This window comes from Bos mutus, chromosome 8 (assembly GCF_027580195.1).
Source record: "Bos mutus isolate GX-2022 chromosome 8, NWIPB_WYAK_1.1, whole genome shotgun sequence".
Taxonomy (NCBI): domain Eukaryota; kingdom Metazoa; phylum Chordata; class Mammalia; order Artiodactyla; family Bovidae; genus Bos; species Bos mutus.
The window spans coordinates 8,721,730-8,743,375 of NC_091624.1; the positions used below are offsets into that span (position 1 = coordinate 8,721,730).

At 45.9% G+C, this 21,646-nt stretch overlaps 1 protein-coding gene across 8 annotated transcripts in view; it reads left to right on the forward strand.

Moving 5' to 3' along the window:
• Positions 1-21,646, forward strand: part of TNC (tenascin C) — a 102,397-nt gene that overhangs the window by 27,033 nt on the left and 53,718 nt on the right. For all 8 annotated transcript variants that reach the window (XM_070375022.1, XM_070375024.1, XM_070375023.1 and 5 more), the window contains exons 2-10: positions 3,298-3,891; positions 7,329-8,738; positions 9,962-10,225; positions 11,347-11,462; positions 12,534-12,690; positions 16,400-16,669; positions 17,412-17,597; positions 17,841-17,930; positions 19,476-19,739. In XM_070375022.1, the coding sequence (XP_070231123.1) occupies positions 3,435-3,891; positions 7,329-8,738; positions 9,962-10,225; positions 11,347-11,462; positions 12,534-12,690; positions 16,400-16,669; positions 17,412-17,597; positions 17,841-17,930; positions 19,476-19,739 (3,214 nt within the window). In that variant the 5' untranslated portion in view covers positions 3,298-3,434. The remainder of the gene's footprint in view (positions 1-3,297; positions 3,892-7,328; positions 8,739-9,961; positions 10,226-11,346; positions 11,463-12,533; positions 12,691-16,399; positions 16,670-17,411; positions 17,598-17,840; positions 17,931-19,475; positions 19,740-21,646) is intronic.

Genomic DNA, 21,646 nt, shown 5'->3' on the forward strand with positions numbered 1-21,646 from the left:
ATCTGTGCTCTTCAACACTCTTCATCTTATATACCAGTGACCTGGAGTTTGCTACATTATCCAAAGCCCTTCTATTGGGTAATTCCAATTAGAAATGTATCTCTCAAGTCTTTTCTCTACATCTACATCTCTATTCCTGCTGGACTTGTGGACATAGCAGGAGAAGGAAAGGATGGGATGAACTGAGAAAGTAGCATTGACGTATATACACTATCATGTATAAAACAGAGAGCTAATGGGAAGCTGCTGTATAACACAGGGAGCCCAGCCTGGTGCTCTACGATGACCTAGAGTGGTGGGAGTCAGGCTCAAGAGGGAGTGGACACACACACACACACACACATATAGTTATGATTATTACTGATTTGAGTTGCTGTATGCAGAAACCAACACAACATTGTAAAACAGTTATCCTCCAATTTTAAAAATTTAGCAAAAGAAATGTATTTCTCCTATTGTGCTGAAGTTTGCCTTCTTATAACCAATCCTCCTCTCCTCCTGCAACGCACACACATACTGGCTTGTTCTGTCCTTTGAGGCCACAGGGGACGAGCCAGCTCCTGGTTCCCCAGGGTTTATACAGAGTGATCCTGTTCCTCTCCACCTTGGCTTTCTCAACTACCGAATAAATATGCACAGGTCTGCATTCTTTCCTCCTGAGAGATCTTTTCCAGACCTTCCATCACCTGATCCCTGCCTAGGAAGATAAGAAGTGCTTCTGCTTGCGCTTTCTAAAGACTCATTCTCTGATTTTAAAAGCCGTACTATCAGAACACGATCCTTCGTGTCTAATTATAGGTAACAAACTGCAACCTAAAGTAATTTTCCCCAGGTCTGTCCTCAGAGAAGGCATGAATCAGTCAGCTATCTGTATGAGAATATTTTACATTTTTAAAGGTTGTTATTTGCTTTGTATGTTTGCTTCTCTGGTGTAAATATTTCCAGTTCTAGTACATTTATCTTCATAAAGTTTACCCCCTTACACATCAGTGATTTCTGCAGCTCCTCTTTGATCTAGATCCAAGTTGCTGCTGGGCTTAGGACTGGATTCAATGAGGAGGTTAAACTGAAGCAAAAGTAGGCTATTAGCTTGGACTCGTGCTAGGTTTTGTTCCTCAGAGTACAAAAAAAATAGCAGCTATTTTTTAATGTGTGCCTACTATGGCCTCGATACCATTTTGGGTGTTTTCTGTGCAGATCTTTAATTCATAATTCCCTCTGGAAGGATTTCGATCCCTCATTGTACAAGTGAGGTCATGGTTTAGAGAGGATTAATAGCTTGCCCAGGCTTCCCAGGTGGCGCTAATGGTAAAGAACCCGCCCGCCAGTGCAGGAGACCTAAGAGACGCAGGTTCAATCCCTGAGTCGGGAAGATCCCCTGGAGAAGAAAATGGCAACCCACTACAGTATTCTTGCCTGGAGAACTCCATGGACAGAGGAGCCTGGTGGGCTGTAATCCATAGGGTCTCAAAGAGTAGGACACAACTGAAGTGACTGAGGATGGACGGACAAGTAGTTTGCCCAAGTCAGAGTTAGTGAGTGGCATTTGTTCTCTGGTATGTCTAGCTCCAAAGTCTAGACATTTTCCACCATGTTGAAGCTATAATGAGTCTTTCCTGAAGCGCAAAAATATCCCGTTGCCCTCAGACCACCAGGAGCCAATATGGGAAATACACAACCCTCAAGAATCACATTTCCTTCCTCCAAACAACAGAGCATTTGGCTTTGCCAGTGCACGTCTCTTACATACAGAGTGAGAAATCCTCACTCAGCCCATACTCTGGTCAGTATTTCCCTAGACTCGTTGCCTTTAAGTCTCAACCAACGATTCTAACAGCCTTTTAGATGGAAATTTAAGTCATTTAGCAACACACACAAAAGTCTTGGGTAAAAGTCCAAAAGCATTTCAAACTTGGCCCGTGGCCCTTCCTCATAAAAAAAAAAAAAAAAAAAGGCAAAGAATTGATGGGAAGAGAGTGAGAAAGAAGGACTCTGTGGAAGGCTAAGAGAGTTCAAACAATTGCAATAGAATACCCAATCAATAAATATTTGTCCAGTAAACAACTAAGATGGGCTATGGTAGCTTGAAAGAAGACAACTTGCCAAGTTCTCCTCTTCATAATAATTTTCATCCAGTGGGCTTGCCTACATCAAAGATCCACAAATTCTTCTTAGGAGCCTAATTTGAATAATAAAGCATACTGACAGCCACCTTCTCTCCGTGTCCTCATACGGCCTTTCCTCTGTGCACAAGACAGAAAAGCCAAGTCAGAGAGAAATGTGGAGTCTCTTCCTCTTCTAAAGGACATCCTAATCTTCATCAGATTAGGATGCAGCCCTCATGACCTTCAATTAACCTTGATTACCTCCCTAAGAGCCTTATCTCCAAATATAGTCACACTGAGGGTTAAGGCTTCAGTTATGAGTTTGAGGGGAGGGGAAGAAAAAACACTCAGTAAGAATAGTTTAAGTACTTGTTGATTGCAGAAGACAGCAAGGGCTCATGGATACCATTTCTGAGTCATCTCTTGCCCTTGGTCATAGCTTGGATAACTGGTCCTGGAACATTCTGTCAAGTTCTTCTAAAAACCTGATATTTTAAAGTTTTAGAAATAAAAAGGAAGAGAAACTAAAGTTCAAAGATATAGAATATTGTTTCAACCGTCATATTACAAGATGTTAAGCTGGAATAAAAACTCAATTTGCCTTCTAAAGTCTTGGATTTTAACCTTTGCTTCCCACAGGAGAGGCAAACAGCAGATGGAGTTAATTTCAGATTGGAGAATCAATAATGAAGGGAGAAATTCCTCAACATCTATGCGACTGTGACCCTCACATCACTCAGTGTGCTCACTCAGCAAATATTGAAGGGATTCGGGAATATATGAGTGATTTCCTCAATGTTTTCACTTACATCATTACTTTGACTCTGATATTATGATCTTCACTGTACAGAAGTAAAATAAGACAAATAAAAGTTATATAACTCACCCAAAGGCCCAGAGTTAGGGCTTAGATCCAAACCACATCTGATCTGTCTTATTCCAAAGTTTTGTCCTTTCTCCTTTCTCCTTATATTTCCAAATACTGAATTGTGAGTAAAATCATTCCTTCATGATTGCAAAATTCTTTTAGAGACCATTTTATGACCACACTTCAGCACATACTGAAGGAATAAAAGGAGATCTTCAAACACAGGAAACAGAACATCAAAATTAACTAAGAACTGCAGATATTCAACAGACTCAATTAGCAACAGATACTAACAAGCTTTGGCTTTCCTTTGTTTACTCGTAGGAGAGGACTCCTTCAAGAAGATCAGGAGCAACTGATTTGGATTCTGCTCTCTGCTTCCGAATCTCCGATTCTACCTAAGAGTGAGATACCCTAGGACCACAAGCACCCTGAGACATTCAGCCAAACTCACCTCCACCATGGGGGTCATGACTCGGCTATGGGCAGGCCTCTTCCTAGCACTGCTTGCCCTTCCGGCCGAAGGTGGCGTCCTCAAGAAAGTCATCCGGCACAAGCAGCAGAGCGGGATGAACGTCACCCTGCCAGAGGAAAACCAGCCGGTGGTGTTCAATCACGTCTACAATATCAAGCTGCCCGTGGGGTCCCAGTGTTCGGTGGATCTGGAATCTGCCAGCGGGGAGAAAGACTTGGCCGCACCGTCAGAGCCCCGGGAAAGCTTCCAGGAGCACACGGTGGACGGGGAAAACCAGATCGTCTTCACTCACCGCATCAACATCCCCCGCCGGGCCTGTGGCTGTGCAGCTGCTCCTGATGTCAAGGAGCTTCTGAGCAGACTGGAGGAGCTGGAGAACCTGGTGTCTTCCCTGCGGGAACAGTGCACCTCGGGAGCGGGCTGCTGCCTGCAGTCTGCCGAAGGTAGGAGCTGGTGACGGGTCCAGCCCCTCACTGTATGGATGGGAGGAACGGTGAGCCAGGCAGGATTCTCAGTTGTTTCCAGAGTGGGTTCCCTGGGGAACCAGCCTCAGAAGGTGTTCATTCAAAAGAGATTTAATGGACCCACGACTGTGGAGAATGTAACCATATCTAATAGGCTCTGGGAGAGTCATGGTGACAAATGTTTCAGAGGAATTTTCAGGCCTCTGAGAAATCTTGCTTTGAAAAACCCTATCTTACTTTTAAGTACTAGTTTCTAAAACTAGGGCTTCCCTGGTGGCTCAGCTGATAAAGAATCCACCTGCAAGGCCAGAGACCTGGGTTTGATCCCTAGGTTGAGAAGATCCACTGGAGAAGGGAAAGGCTATCCACTCCAGTATTCTGGCCTGGAGAATTCCATGGACTGTATAGTCCATGGGGTCACAAAGAGTCAGACACGACTGAGCGACTTTCACTTCACTTCTAAAACTTCTTTGACAATGACATCTGCTCATGCCATACCCTGAAACCCTAATAATGTATTTTGAAATTTCTCACCCAAAGATCATTCTCTGAAAGGTAGTAATGTACCCCCATCACCCTGCTGTATAAATAAGGAAACTAAGGCCAAAAAGGAAGTTGGGATTCCCCAAGGTCCTGATCTAAGTGGCCAAGTTAGGACTTAAATGACAGTATTCCATACCCTGGTGTTCTCACAAAGTTACAACCTACAGTGATGTAAAATTTGGGGGAAATAGGAAAAAACGTTCCAGTTTAAAGGCAACAATGATGATGATCACATGTGAACTACGTCCTTTATATATTGGGTTGGCTTGTAGCCTACAGAAAACCCAAATGAACTTTTTGGCCAATTCAATACCAGGCACTATAATTCACTGTCTCATTTAATCCTCCCAACAACCCTTTGAGATAAAGTTTAATACCCCCATTCTACAGATCTAAGAAATGAGACTCAAAAAAAGTTAAGCAACTGGCACGAGAAGACACAAAGAGTGATGAGAAACAGGAGCTTTGGCGGTGCCTGTGTTTCCCAGAACTCTGCCTGTCTCCAGGTGCATCTTTTTTTTAAGGAATTTTGCCACTTTGGAATTCTGTCTTCATTTCCATTCCCTAAAGTTGATAAAAATACACGGGTCTCAACAACGCTAAATCAGAGGTGAAAATATCTATTTCTGCCACTCATAAAACAAGCAAACAAAATACTAGAAAGTATTTTGACAGATTATTTCAAGAGCAGCTCCAATCAAGAGCAACCCGAATCATCATAAATTGAGGCTACTGTAACTGCATGGACACCAGGCCCTTCTGCAGCGGTCAGGGCAACTTCAGCACTGAAGGCTGTGGCTGCATGTGGGAACCCAGCTGGAAAGGCTAATCAGCATAATAATAAGCCCTAATCATCATAAATTGAGAGTACCGTAGGACATCCTTTAGGTTTCCAAGGCAAAAAAAAAGTTTATGTACAAATTAGTTCATCTTCCACTTCTTTCAACCCCTAGTAAAATGCAGAGGGGATTTACAGAATAGGACTAATAGAACCCAAAGGAATTGCTTAAAAAACTCATTAATGTAGTGCTATCCATTAGAACTATGAGCCACTTATATAATTAATCATAACTTTTCCAGTAGTCATACTAATTAAATGAAAAAGGAACAGGTAAAATGATTTTAATCATTCATCCAATATAAGTAAATAATCTTTCAGCTTGGAAACTATACAAAAATTATTAATGGATATTTTACATTCTTTTCCTGTATGCTTTCTTTGAAATCCAGAGTGTTTCTAGTTCACATTTAGAGCACATCAAAATTCAGGCTCAGTTCAGTTCAGTTCACTTCAGTCACTCAGTCATGTCCGACTCTTTGTGACCCCATGAATTGCACCACGCCAGGCCTCCCTGTCCATCACCAACTCCCGGAGTTCACCCAGACTCACGTCCATCGAGTCAGTGATGCCATCCAGCCATCTCATCCTCTGTCATCCCCTTCTCCTCCTGCCCCCAACCCCTCCCAGCATCAGTCTTTTCCAATGAGTCAACTCTTTGCATGAGGTGGCCAAAGTACTGGAGTTTCAGCTCAGGCTAGCCACAGTTTAATGGTTTAGAGGCCAAATATGTCTAACAGCTACCATACTAGATGACATAGTTTTAGATTCTCACTTTTCAAGCCAACTTTTTTCTTAAAATTTACTTCCTTCCTGCTGTCAGGAAGGAGATACAATGTATTAATGCAACTGTATTTAGATGCAGATAAAATGGAGCAAGTTTTTTTTGTTTCTTTCCCTTGATTGCATGGAGGCCATACCGCCCACTGCTGCAACTTCAGCCAAGACATTGTGGGAAAAGATGGATGCACATGAGCTCTGTGGGGGCTGAGTCTAACGGAAAGCTGTCCTAGCAGAATCAGAAAGCCACTACTTAGCTGCCTCATTTCAGTTACTGAAAATTTAGAAAACTTTGGTCACCTAAGCACATATACCGACTTAAAGTGAACCAAGACCCTCTGCAAGAGGAAATCAGAATCAGCACAACGGTGGGTCCTTAATGTCCTCATTTAACCCAATCGACCCCAGGTGAGTGGGCCATGGGTCCCACCTGACGGATGGAGAATCTGAGCTCCAGAGTGTCTAAGTCATTTTGCAAATGCGGCACAGTTATTGAATCAAGGCATCAGAACTGAGTTCAGTTCAACAATTATTTCTTGGTGAAACACTTATTTTCTTACATGGCTAACCTTGGCTAACTATGGGAGAAGTAAAAACACAGCCCAGCAAGATGCATTCCACAGGCAATGGTTCGTAACCCTTGGAGTCACAGGAATACCTGAAAATCTGATGAAAACGAGTCTTCTCCCCAGGGATGGAAACACACACACACACACACACACACACACACACACACACGTACACACACAATTTCAGAGAGTATAGCTTAAGAATGCCTGCCTAGTGCCATTGGTTGTGAAAGTGTTAGTCACTCAGTCATGTCCAACTCTTTGCAACTGTATGGACTGTAGCCTACCAGGCTCTTCTGTCCGTGGAATTCTCCAGGCCAGAATACTGGAGTGGCTTGCCATTCCCTTTCTCCAGGGGATCTTCCTGATCCAGGTATCGAACCCAGGTCTCCTGCATTGCAGGCAGATCCTTTACTATCTGAGCCACCAGGGAAACCCAAAATAGAAGACCAGCCCAAGGTGGGGCTCCAACCCATGACCCTGAGATTAAGAGTCTCATGCTCTTAACAGACTGAGCTAGCCAGGCAGCCTCACCTGATTCCACACAATAACCAATTGATTTTCAAGCCAGACGGAGCCTGAGAGGCCACCTTGCTCTAATGGAATTTGAATCTGGGTTTTGTGGGTAGAAGCCAAGAAAGTGAGCTGCCCCTGCTCAGAGAGAGACTCTGTTCTCTTCCCTGCAGGCCGCGTGGACACCAGGCCCTTCTGCAGCGGCAGGGGCAACTTCAGCACAGAAGGCTGCGGTTGCGTGTGTGAACCCGGCTGGAAAGGCCCCAACTGCTCTGAGCCCGAGTGCCCAGGCAACTGTCACCTGCATGGCCAGTGTCTGGACGGCCAGTGCGTGTGCCACGAGGGCTTCACCGGCGAGGACTGCGGCCAGCTGGCCTGTCCCAGCGACTGCAACGACCAGGGCAAGTGCGTGGACGGGGCCTGCGTCTGCTTTGAAGGCTACTCCGGGCTCGACTGCAGCCAGGAGACATGCCCGGTGCCCTGCAGCGAGGAGCACGGCCGCTGCGTGGACGGCCGCTGCGTGTGCCAGGAGGGCTTCGCGGGAGAGGACTGCAGGGAGCCCCTGTGTCTGCACAACTGCCACGGCCGCGGGCGCTGTGTGGAGAATGAGTGTGTGTGCGACGAGGGCTTCACGGGTGACGACTGCGGGGAACTCGTCTGCCCCAACGACTGCTTTGACCGCGGCCGCTGCCTCAACGGCACCTGCTCCTGCGACGAGGGCTTCACGGGCGAGGACTGCGGCCAGCTCGCCTGTCCCCACGCCTGCCACGGCCACGGCCGCTGTGATGAAGGCCAGTGCGTGTGCGACGAGGGCTTTGCAGGCCCAGACTGCAGCGAGCGGCGCTGCCCCTCCGACTGCCATGAGCGCGGCCGCTGCGTGGACGGGCGTTGCGAGTGCAATGATGGCTTCACCGGCGCAGACTGCGGAGAGCTGCAGTGTCCCCGCGACTGCAGCGGCCATGGACGCTGCGTGAACGGGCAGTGCGTGTGCGACGAGGGCTACACTGGTGAGGACTGCGGGCAGCGGCGGTGCCCCTCCGACTGCCACGGCCGTGGGCGCTGCGTGGACGGGCGCTGTGAGTGCCAGCCTGGCTTCCAGGGTGATGACTGCGGCGAGATGAGCTGCCCGCACGATTGCCACCAGCACGGGCGCTGCGTGAACGGCATGTGTGTGTGTGACGACGCCTACACGGGCGAGGACTGCCGCGAACTCCGCTGCCCCGGGGACTGCAGCCAGCGCGGCCGCTGCGTGGACGGGCGCTGCGTGTGCGAGGACGGCTTCGCCGGCCCCGACTGCGCGGACCTCGCCTGTCCTGGCAACTGCCACGGCCGCGGGCGCTGCGTGGACGGCCAGTGCGTGTGCCTCGAGGGCTTCACCGGGCCCGACTGCGCGCAGCGCAGGTGTCCCGGCGACTGTCACGGCCAGGGCCGCTGCGTGGACGGCCAGTGCGTGTGCCATGAGGGCTTCACCGGACCCGACTGTGCACAGCGCTCCTGTCCCAACGACTGCAGCAACTGGGGGCAATGCGTCTCTGGCCGCTGCGTTTGCAATGAGGGATACACCGGGGAAGACTGCTCCCAGGGTGAGTAGCAGCCTCCAGCGAACTGGCGTCAGGTACTGGCACGTGCTGTAGATCTCTGTGTTACCCTAAACACACAAGCACACACAGAAGCACACTCTCTTTGAAGGAGCCCTGGTCTCTCACCCTGGTGTCTCAGAGCTTCCATTTGGGGGTCAGAGGCTCAGAGAGGTTCTGGAATTGTCCCAAGGACACACAGCTTATAGATCACACAGCTGGTACCTGAATCTGGGTAACTCCTCTATACTGAGTTTCATAACCGGTGCCCGAGATAAGGTAGATGAAATGATTATCTACCTTTTGCTAAACATCAACCTTCTTTCCTACTCTACACACTGACATGTAAAACTGATATGACATCATAAACTAAATCCCTCTATTTGGATGGAGTTAAAATTCAACTCAATTGAATGGACAGTGAGATTACATAAAACAAACTATTTTAAACGCATGCTCAGCTAAAGACCAATGTTGATCACCTATGAAGCAGACTTGTCTCTTAAATCATCTTTTTGTTGCTGTCCTTGATCCCAAGGACTCTGAGTGCCTTAGAGGAGTATTAGCCCAGCAGTTAGCACAGGGCATGTATTCAAGTCAAGAGAAACACACAAAGACCAATAATGTTCGTGTTTAATGAGGGTCTTTGTACTTCCCTTATCCACCATATATACTTGTAATGGAGAATATCAGCTTGATTAAAGCCATCAGCACATGAGAATAAACACGTGGCTCTGTGTGTGACATGGCCAAGCCAGGGAGGCCTGTATGGAAGGAACACCAGTCTGGCAGGGAGAAGTAAGTTCCAAATCTGATGAGTCAGCGAAGTAGAGCAAGTCCCACTCACCTCTAAGAAAAGGAAAGAGTTGGACTAGATGAGCCTACAACACCCTTCAAGGGCTAAGGATATATGACTTGAAGTTCAGAGCAGAAAGCCAAGCTCAGGCTGCACTTTCTCCTGCAGATGGCCTGAATCTGAACTAAGGTCCAAAGAATAGAAACAAGTTGAAAGCCACACTGCAGACCTGGAACTTGACCCTGAAGGCAAGGGGTGGCCCCCAAAAGTTTTGAAGATGAGACACAGTAGACTGGACCTGTCTCTTCCCCTGCCAATCACAGAGGCCCCAAATCTCCTTAAATGCAGACTCATCAAGTACGCCCCTGCTGTGACCCATAGAGTGTGTTACTGACACCATCTGACCCAAGCTGTCCTTCCTTTTTCCTGCCAGTGTCCCCTCCCAAAGACCTTGTCGTGACAGAAGTGACGGAAGAGACCGTAAACCTGGCCTGGGACAATGAGATGCGGGTCACGGAGTACCTCATCGTGTACACACCCACCCACGAGGATGGCCTGGAAATGCAGTTCCGGGTCCCTGGAGACCAGACGTCCGCCACCATCCGGGAGCTGGAGCCTGGAGTGGAGTACTTCATCCGTGTGTTCGCCATCCTGGAGAACAAGAAGAGCATTCCAGTCAGCGCCAGGGTGGCCACATGTGAGTGCACAGAACCCCTCTTGGCAGTCTCAACTGCCCCCTGCCTGCCCAGTGCATAACCCACCCCCACCGGCATGTTACTGCCTCACCTTTGCCCCACAGGCCAGTGGCTGACTTCATACAGTTATACCAGCTAAAACTCTGGAATCCAGTGACGTCCACTGAATTAAAAAAAAAAAAAGTTGAAATATAGTTGATTTACAATGTTGATTTCTGCCATATGGCAAAGTGATTCAGCTATACACACATACACACACATATATATATATACATTTTTTTACAGCTTACTGAATATTTTTAAAGACACTCATCACATGCTAACTCCTATAACTCACAATAACCCTGTGAGACAGGAGCTATTGCTAACCCATTTTACAGATGAGGAAACTGAGACCCCCAAATGGCTAAGCCTCTTGTTCCAAACCAAACAGTTAATAAGTGGTCGAGATGGAATTTGAACCCTGGCAGTCTTAAATACTCTGTTCTACTGTTACTTTTCTGTGGAACTCACTGTACAAATATTTAAAATATACAAAAGTAGAAACATTAAGTTTCAAGTTATTCTTCCTTTAAGAGTTCAACATCAGAAAAATTACCTCCACTCTTAAAAAGCAAGTTGTGGTTAGAAATTGGTCCTTTTTTGCTTCCTAAGAATAACCTTGGCAGCTTTTTATTAAACTTGTGCTTCAGGCCAGGAACCATGGCTAGCAGTCATTGTGGAATACATCATTTAGTCTCAAAACATTCCCCAGGGGCAGGCATACTTACCCTCCTTCTCTTGGGTGAAGAAACTAAGGTTCAGGACATTGTGTTCAACTCAACCAAGCACACAAAAGTTGTAATGATCGAGCTTATGATCATTACATACAATCAGCCCATATGTCTGATTCTAACATCTATGTTCATATTAAGTTTAAGCATATGAAATTACAAATATTCAATCATATGGCTGGCCCTTATATTAATTTTCATGATGCCTCAAAGTCAACAGCATCCCAGAAGAACCCTTAAAAAGACTCCAGCTCTGACGATCAGCCCCGTGGGGTTTGGTGGAATGATGTCTGTCCCTCCCCATCACACAAGGACTCATTCTTACCTCCTCTCTGTGCTCTTCCTGACAGACCTGCCTACACCTGAAGGTCTAAAATTCAAGTCCATCAAGGAGACATCTGTGGAAGTGGAGTGGGATCCTCTGGACATTGCTTTTGAAACATGGGAGGTCATCTTCCGGAATATGGTAAGGAGCACAGAAGAGAAGCAGGCATGTTCGTCCATGAGAACCAGAAAGATGCTCATGGGGTTCTGCAGACTTTTCCATCAACTCTGCTTCCCTGGCTTTGGGTGGGGGACAAGGCTCTAACTAAAAGGGCTTCCCTGGTGGCACAGTGGTAAAGAATCTTCCTGCGAATGCAAGAGACACAAGAGATGTGGGTTCTATCCCTGGGCCCGGAAGGTTCCCTGGAGAAGGAAATGGCAACCCATTCCAGTGTTCTTGCCTGGGATATACCATAGACAGAGGAGCCAGGTGGGCTACAGTCCACGGGATTGCAAAGAGTTAGACATGACCAAGCACACACGCACTCAAGGCTCTAATTAGACCCTGCATATTTGCATATATTTCACTTGATTTTAAGAAATCAAAAAGCATGGCATTTAGGACTGAGTGCCTAGACAAACAGATGGCAAGTCATCTCTAGGTTCTGATTGCCTGTTACAGTCTTGCAAATCTCCACTCAGAGGCAATAATGTGTATATAATAATGGTATATGTAGTAACTGATTCTATACAACAGAAACTAACACAACATCGTAAATCAACTATACTCCAATAATGTTTTAAACAAAGAAAATAAAATGGTCTCTGTCTCAAATGCCTCCAAGCATATCTGAGATTGAGCATCCTTTCTCTCTGTGCCTAAAAGCACATATGAGACAGGAAAGTGGGTCCCTGAGTTCAAAGCCAGGCTCTGCCACTTACAACTATGTGACGATGGGACAATCACCCGACTTTTAGGATGCCAGTTTCTTCATCTATGAAAGGAAGGACTGATTTTGTGGCTCCAGAGTGCCTGTGCTTCTCACACCTCTCAGTTTTCTTGAGTGTCAAAGGGGTGAGTAGAGAGGTCTATGGGAGGGCGTCTTTATTGTCTCTCTGTCCTCAGCACCCACCATACTGATCAGGTGCTTAGTAAGTGCCTAGTGAACAGATGGAAGCGTGAAAGAGGAAAGAAGGACACAAAATGAATGAATCATATAAACGAGGGGTCTGGCATTGCCTTAGGTCTTATGAAGGTGCCTCTATATTTCAGAATAAAGACGATGAGGAAGAGATCACCAAGAGCCTGCGGAGGCCGGAGACCACGTACCGGCAAACTGGCCTGGCTCCCGGGCAGGAGTATGAGATATCCTTGCACATTGTGAAAAACAATACCCGGGGCCCTGGCCTGAAGAGAGTGACAACTACCCGTGAGTATTACCTTTAATACCACTGTAAAGCTTATTGGACTGCAAAGCACCTCTAGTTGATAGCATGCTCTCTTACAGAGCTGCTGCTAAGTCACTTCAGTCGTGTCCAACTCTGTGCGACCCCACAGACGGCAGCCCACCAGGCTCCCCCGTCCCTGGGATTCTCCAGGCAAGAACACTGGAGTGGGTTGCCATTTCCTTCTCCAATGCATGAAAGTGAAAAGTGAAAGTGAAGTCACTCAGTCGTATCTGACTCTTAGCAACCCCATGGACTGCAGCCCACCAGGGTCCTCCATCCATGCGATTTTCCAGGCAAGAGTACTGGAATAGGGTGCCATCGCCTTCTCTGCTCTTACAGAGCAGCAGTGTCAATTCACTTTTGCTACCTAAAAAACAAACTCCAAACTTAGTAGCTTAAAACGATTGCACATTTGTGATCAGGGGTTGGACAATCTTCCTCTTCTCCACTGGACTCACTTAAAGCATCTGTGTGGGCTGGTTGACCTGGGATGGCCTCAGCCAGGATGGTGTCCTTCTGCCCCACACAGTCCCCCAGCCTCCCACAGGCTAGCCTGGACCTGGCCTCACAGCAGCTGAGCAAGTTCACAACCAGCACTGGGTCACTTCCACCAAAGCCAATCTCAGGGCCAGTCCAGATGGAAAGGGTGGGGAAACAGACCCATCTCTTTACGAGAGACGCTTCAGTGTGACATTTCAAAGGGGGCGCTGATACAGGAAAATACCGGAGATTCTAGCAAATGAGCCACCACACCATCCGATTTAATATTAGTAACCAGTCTTAATGAAAGAGGTAGGGCAAATATTAATGCTGTTCTTTTTCAAGAGTAGAAACTGAGGCTTAGGGAAGCGGAATCAGTTTGACTAACACCATGTGGTTAATCCTGTAAGGGCAAGAAGTTTTAAGCCCGGGTTTAGTTTTATGACTTTAACCCCATTACCAATAACACTGACTAGCCTCTGGGTTATATAGTGTTAATTCTTCAACAGGAACCCAAATAAAATGTAGCGCAGCACTAAAGATGTCAGAGCTGCTTGGGGGTCGATGTGGCACTGTTAGATCGTTTGGTGGGCGGACTAAAAATCCTGAATTTGGAATTGTTCTACAGAGAAGCAAATTTTTATAAATAAATAAATAAAATTATTCTGTGCTGACATTTGGGAAAATCTCTTTATCTTCTTCAAGATAACACGTATGCCAACTGCTTAAGGAATTGACTCTTCTTGGCAGGGAGTGATTGGAAAATTTACATCTGTTGACTAATGACAAGAAAGAACATCTTGCATTTAAATATTTGCACATTTTGCTTAACTCAGATCCAACAATTCAATTCATAAGACTGTCTTTTTTTATAAGCAAGTGTTTTCCATCATCTTGACAACATCCCACTGTGGTAGGGAGAAGACGGGCACCAACAAGAAAAACATCATTAGATCACCAGAAAGGCAGAGAAAAGATCAAACACAGAGACAGCACACTGAAACACAAAAGGCGTTTCTTTCATCTGCCCTTTGCTTTTTAATCTGAATTTGGGGACTGGTTGCTTTATTTTCTTCTTCTTGCAGGACAAACACCCCAACATCTGACGTTTCATAATCACATTAATACTAACACTGAGAGGCAGATTCTTACCTGTTTATTTTGCTGATACCTGGTCTTTTTCCAAATTTAAAGAAAGGATCTTAATGTTTTCATTTTCAGCTGCTTCCCTCTCGGCTCTATACAGAGATTGTATAACAACCATTTCTGATGCGTAAATGTTTTTGAGAGGCACTGACATTTAAGGAGAAGGAACATGGGTTTTAGATCCAAACAGTCCTGAGTTTGAATTCTAGCTTCAGCACTCACCACCACTTTAGGCAGATTCACTTCTTTAAGCCTCAGACTCACCATCTGGAAACTGGGTTCATAGTATCTTCCTATGGCATAGTCATGAGAGTTAAGACTTAAAGTGACAAAGCACTGTGATTGGCACACAGTACCTCAAGACCATGTTAACCTCCTGGATTGAAGGGATCCCAAGCTAGGAGAAGATCAGCGTCCTTAATTGAATCTCTATTTCTTTAATGAAAGGGCTGTTAAGAAAGACAGTAGGTATGGCTTGGGTGTTTCCCAACACCTCAAAGAACATAGAACACATGCTTCACTGTTGAATTGCAGCATCGGTTTCATTATGCACTTTATACTTTCATCGTCTGTGAGCTGAGACTTACGTATCAACGCCTAGGGTTCAAAAAATAGACATTGCAGGTTTCTCACAATCGACTCTGAATTATTCCTTCTCATGCCTTTTATAAAACCGAGTCCCCTTCATTCAATATTGTTTTCTCATGAATGCTGAAAACACAAACCTAACTATGTTTAAAAAAATGAAGAAAGAAACATTGACTGGATGCCTTAATGTCTTAATTTTATGCTTGGTATGTTTTAATGCATTAAAATTTTTACATAATTAGAAAAAAGTTAAAACATAGATGACAAAGCCTGATGGTATGCTGTGGATTCAGAAAGGTCAAAGACCCACTCTCTAAATGAATGAATGACTATATAGATGGCATGATGCAGTTTGAATAAACTGTAGAGAAATCTGTTTTGGAATAGTTAGAAAAGTACAGTATTCAAAAGCTCTTCTTTTTTATTTTGGTAAGAACACTAATCCTGAGCTCTATCCTCTTAATCCTGATGCTGGGAAAAATTGAGGGCAAGAGTAGAAGGGGATGACAGAGGATGAGATGGTCAGATGGCATCACCGACTCAATGGAAACATGCTTTCAAGAGTGTAATACAGTATTGTCGACTAGAGGTACAATGGTGTACAACACATCTCTAGAGCTCAGTCATCCTGCAGACTGAAACTTTTTACCCATAGGGGAGGGAGTGTGTGTTTATCTGTTTGCAACAGGGTCAGAAAAGGGTTTGTGTTAGAAAGTGACCTAGAAGAGGGATTTTGAAGGATGAAGAGGAGATTTCTAGGGAGAGGAGCAATCTCAGGAAGAAGAAACAGGGGAACCAAAAGTTCAAAGGCAGCAATGCACTGTTGGAGGAGAGGTACGCTGTCGGAGCAGGAAGCACAAGGCCTTTGGGGCAGGAGGAAGACTGAGATGAGGACTTGGAGACTGACAAGGCTTGAGATAGCCATGACCTTCTTGCTTGAGTTATTTCCATCAAAGCTAACTTTCCATACATTATCAAGATAGTCATTGCCTCAGTTTTCTGCTCCATTATTCTGATGGAGAAGTCACCAATTAGGGAGTTTTGTCTCACTGGAAAACCAGAGAGACTGAGTCGATGTTTTTCAAGTGAAACACCCGCTGTGTGTTTCTTACACTTATGATAATGATGATAGTCATAATAATAATAATAATCATGACTATTTATCATATAACTACTATGTAGCAGGCTCTGTGCTAGATGCTTGGCATGCATTATTTCCATTAACATTTGAAAAACCAAACAAAAAAAACCCTACAAGTTAGCAGTCATCCTCTGTGCTTAGCGCCACAGAGACTCCGATGATACTTACAGCTTATCAGATGGGAAACTGAGATTCCAAAAGACAAAATAAGTCAACTGGCCAGTATACAGCTAAATGTACACTCATGCACTTGGAAGACTGCAAGCCCCCTCTCTGCTCAGCCATTTGGCACTGGCCCTGGTCTCTAAAACTGCTGTCTCCTCTGCCTGTCACAGGCTTGGACGCCCCCAGCCAGATTGAAGTGAAAGATGTCACAGACACCACCGCTCTGATCACTTGGTCCAAGCCCCTGGCCGAGATTGATAGCATCGAGCTCATGTACGGGATCAAAGACGTGCCAGGAGATCGCACCAGCATCGATCTCACACACGAGGAGAACCAGTACTCCATTGGGAACTTGAAGCCGGACACCGAGTACGAGGTGGCCCTCATCTCCCGCAGGGCCGACATGTCCAGCAACCCCGCCAAAGAGACCTTCACAACAGGTACTACGCCCACTCCCGGCTGCTAACAGCCCCAGAAAAGGAAGGATCGCCAGACTCCTCCCCATTCTATGGCAGTGTGTCTCCCAGCCACCTTTTACAATAGAAAAAAATGGAAAGAGGATGTTTATTTTAGAATACTGTAGCAATTGATTGATTTTTCAAAGAAAAAAACTTACCCCCAATAACCTTCTAAGGATAAAGAAAGTTTTTTGCCTGCATAGAAGATGCTGGTCTGAGATTCTCAGACATTTTGGTTAAAATAAAATTCAAATAAATATTATAAGAGTAAAATGTAGTATACGGAAAGTATGAATGGCAAAGATGCCTTCTAACCTCTTAGACTAGGGCACCATTTTCAAGGTACCAGAGTGTCAATCATTCATTCACTAAATATTTTTTCAGAGCTCGGTAAGCTCTCTGTAAATCATTAAAAATCCAGTGATGAAGGCAGCACACCTGTTCTTCCAGCCACAGAGCCAATTTGCAAGCTTTTGTATAGTTTTTATTAAGTATAAAATCATTGGCAAACATGAATGATTGAGGTATCACGGCGATTTAATAATGAAGTGTCCAGTGAGTAGTATTTGTCCAGATGTGTGCTTCAGCTATTGAGCCAGAGGGGTGAGTGGGTCTTTTCTCTCCAATGGCAGACACCTTTCGCGTCTCACCATGAACTATCAAGGACTCCCAGTCTCCTGTGCCTGGCGCTCTCAGTACCAGTGCCCTTTCCTCTCCCAAACAGGCCTGGATGCGCCCAGGAATCTCCGCCGCATCTCCCAGACAGACAACAGCATCACCCTGGAGTGGAGGAACGTCAAGGCAGCCGCCGACAGTTACAGAATTAAGTATGCACCCATCTCTGGAGGCGACCACGCGGAAGTAGAAGTCCCCAGGAGCCAACAGACCACAACCAGAACCACGCTCACAGGTGAGCTCCACACCCCTACCCGCGCGGACCCGGGGGCGTATCCCCACCTTGCAGCCCTCCAGAGAGAGAAAAATAGCCAGTTCCCCATTGTCCCTCTCCCTCGGGCGTCAGTGAGTCAGGCCGTGGAACAGGCCAGCCATTGAGAAATCGTAGCCTTCAGGGCCTAGCTCAGGGGCCTTTTTATGGTCCTCTGAAAGTTTGTCCAGTTTTGTACTGAATCTCAACCTGCTCGTTCTCTCCTAGGGCTGAGGCCAGGAACTGAATATGGGATTGGGGTGTCTGCTGTGAAGGGAGACAAGGAGAGTGACCCAGCCACCATCAATGCGGCCACAGGTGAGCCGGCCTGGCTTCCCACCACCATGGGACAGGCACTAACAGACACGACCGGGGCCAGGAGGCAGGAAACCACCTAAAAAGAAGTGTAGATGCCCAGAGGAAAACAAGGCTTCAAGGATCACCCAGCCCAGATGTTCACATTCAAAAGGAGCATAAGGACCCAGGATCCAAGGCAGACCACTTATACATATCCTTTTTTTATCTTTTTATTTGGAGGTAACTGTAGGTTCACATGAACTCTAAGAAAGAATACAGAGAGATCTGTGCCCTTTGTCTAGTTCCTCCCAGTGTAACATTTGTGTAACTTAAGAACACTATCACAATCAGGAAATTGACACTGATATAATCTATCAAGTTTATTCAGATTTCGCTCCACTGTCTGTGTGTTTGTACGTGTATATTTAGTTCTATGAACTTGGAGCATGAACTTGGATGAATTCCGGGAGATGGTAAGGGACAGGGAGGCCTGGCATGCTGCAGTCCATAGGGTCTCAAAGGGCCAGATATGACTTAGTGACTGAATGACATTTAGTTCGATGTGATTTATCACCTGTAAATTTGGAATCCACCACTTCAGTCAAGAACGAATAGTTGCATCACACTGAGTCCTCCGTGCTACACTTTCCCATCCCCATGGTCACCACCCTCCCTCCACTTCACCCTAACCCTTGGCGTCACTGATCTGGTCTTTGTCCAGTTTCAAGAATGCTACATAAAAGGAATCATGCAGCACACGAACTTTAGAGACTGGCTTGTTCACTCAGAATAATTCTCTTTAGCCACCAGGGAAGCCCCATAATTCTCAGCATGAGTGTGAGAGAGTATGAAGGTCCCTCAGTTGTGTGTGATTCTTTGTGATCCCATGAACTGTAACTGACTAGACTCCTCTGTCCATGGAATTTTCCAGGCAAGAATACTGGGGTGGGTTTCCATTTCCTTCTCTAGGGGATCTTTCCGATCCAGTGATTGAACCTGGATCTCCTGCGTTAGAGGCAGATTCTTTACCATCTGAGCAACCAGGGAAAGAAAGGAAAGGAAAGGAAAGTCACTCAGTCATGTCCAAATCTCTGCAACCCCATGGAATGTAGCCTACCAGGCTCGTTGGTCCTTGGGATTTTCCAGGCAAGAGTACTGGAATGGGTTTCCATTTCCTTCTCCAGGAGATCTTCCCAACCCAGGAATTGAGCCTGGGTCTCCCGCATTGTAGGCAGATGCTTTATCATCTGAGCCACCAGGGAAGCCCCACTAACTCTCTTGAGATCCATCCAAATTGTGCCTTCTATCAGTAATCAGCTCCTTCTAAATGCTTTTGCGTATCATCTCAGTATGGATTTATCACTATAATCTTTTTAATCTTCCCAAACACAATGAGGTACCGTACAATGGCATTTCATACAGGTGAAAACTGAGACTCGGGTGAGATGCCTGAAGCCACACATCTCTACAGCAGACCTAGGACTGTGGCCCACAGCCACCCTTCAGTCCCAGAAGCAGCCCTGCCCTGAAGCCTGAAGGGTGTTCAACTCTCTGTTTTCCTCCCAGAGCTGGACACACCCAAGGACCTTCGGATTTCTGACCCTACGGAGACCAGCCTGACCCTCGTCTGGCAGACGCCGGTGGCCAAGTTTGACCGTTACCGCCTCAACTACAGTCTTCCCTCGGGCCAGCCAAAGGAGGTACAGCTCACCAGAGACACTACCTCCTTCGTCCTGAGAGGCTTGGAACCTGGGCAGGAATACAGCATCCTGCTCACAGCAGAGAAAGGCAGACACAAAAGCAAGCCGGCACGGGTGCAGGCGTCCACAGGTGAGGTGGATGTGCTCTGAGCTCTCTCCAGACCCTCTGATGACCCTGAGGCTGGCAGACCCATCAGCCAGATTGTCTTCAAATAAGAAGATCAGATGGGAAGACAGGGACTTTCTCTACTCATGAATCCTCTAAATGCCGTTTGAGTCACTTACAGATCTTTTCCTCTTGTCCACTGACATGTCCACAGCAAAGTTCCCTAGCTGGGCAATCAATAATGGCTTTTAAATATTTCTTCCTAGGAGAACTTAAAGCATGAGAGTTTGTGCTTGTCTTTGGTTCTTTGTATTTTAATTTCGTGTTTTCATGGAAATGAATGTTATTTTTTTTTTCTTGTTTTCCCCCTCTTTAGCACAGTCCATTAACTTTTCATTTTATTTCTTTTCAAGATGACCAAGAGGTTCAGAGTAATTCTTTGGTTATGACCCATTAAATATTTTTATTCCAGGTCTTTTGCCCTCCTCTCAGGTTACCTGAAATGCTGCACACAGTCCTGTGAGCCTGTCACAGAGCCCTTCTCCTTTTTCTCTTACTCGTTAAGTGATGAACTTTGTTTATCCATGACAGCTTAATCCTGACCTCCAGTATCCCTTCTAGCCCAAGTATCCTGTTCTTTGTACCTGCCCCCATGTTTCTTCAATGGCTAAATTGGGGGGGAAAAAAATCAGTTCTTCTTTTATGAATATGCATATTTAATTTTGGCTCCCAAATAGTCAAGAGGTATAGGTGGAAAATGTTAATTCTTCAGAATGTGATAAAAGCTTAGTTTCAGTTTAATTAGTATTTATTGAGAACCCATTGAATACATGGTATCATGCTGATATTTGAAGAAAAATTGATCGTGTACTTACTTAGCACTGTTATTTTGGCTCCTGTGCTCCTGCTCTTAGTCTGTGGGGAAGACCAGATAGTCTGAGTGTTAGATGGAACTCACCCAAAGAAAGGAAGTAATGGGGTAATCAGGACAAGCCAGAGAAAGTGTCTTGACAGAGACACTATTCCAGCTGAATCTCCATAAGCAGAAAAGGGGTTGCTGTGATGGGAAACCCTTTGGAAATGCCTTGAAAAGTCTCAGTCATTTATAAATACTTTCACCTACACATAACGGAAATCTCAAGTTGCAGAACTCTAGCAAGACACAGGGTGGTTTCCTCTCTCATAAAGTAAGTCGGAGGTTAGGTGGTTCGGTGCTGGCCCAGCAAGTCCAATTATCGGGGATTCGGGCTCCTTCTCTCCTTCTCTTGCACTAGTCTTAGTCCTTGGCCTGCATTCTCAAAGCCACCCCCATGTCACAATATGGCTGCTTCAGTGCAGCCTTCACATCGGTGTTATAGGCGGCATGAAGGAGGAAGAAACAGGAACAACGGATAGTGCCTCCCAGACGAGTCTGTCTGGAATCCTCCCCAATGACTTCTTACATTTTACTGGCCACTTCTAGCTATAAGTCAGTCTAGGAAAGGTAGTCTTTGAGCTGTGTGCATTGCTGCCCACAGAGTTTGTAAGGAAGAGGGGGTGGGTATTTGGTAGACAAAGAATAGCCTCTTCAGAAAAGACTTCAGCCTGCAGGCTCCTCTGCTCGTGAATTTCCCAGGCAAGAATACTGGAGTGGGTTGTCATTTCTTCCTCCAGCAGATCTCCCTGACGCAGGGACTGAACCTGTGTCTTCAGTGTCTGCTGCACTGGCAGGAGAGTTGTTTTTGTTTGTTTGTGTTTTTTACCAGCTGAGCTATAGATCCATTTGCTAAAGTGAACTTAGGTGGTCACTTCTATTGACTCTATGCATGGACTGCTTCCAGCCAGCTATGAGATGAGCATCAAGGATCCTTGGATGGGGCAGGGGTAGCTTAATCATAGACGAGGTGGGGAGAATAAATTGGAAAGAAATAAATCAATGGTAGAGATTTGAA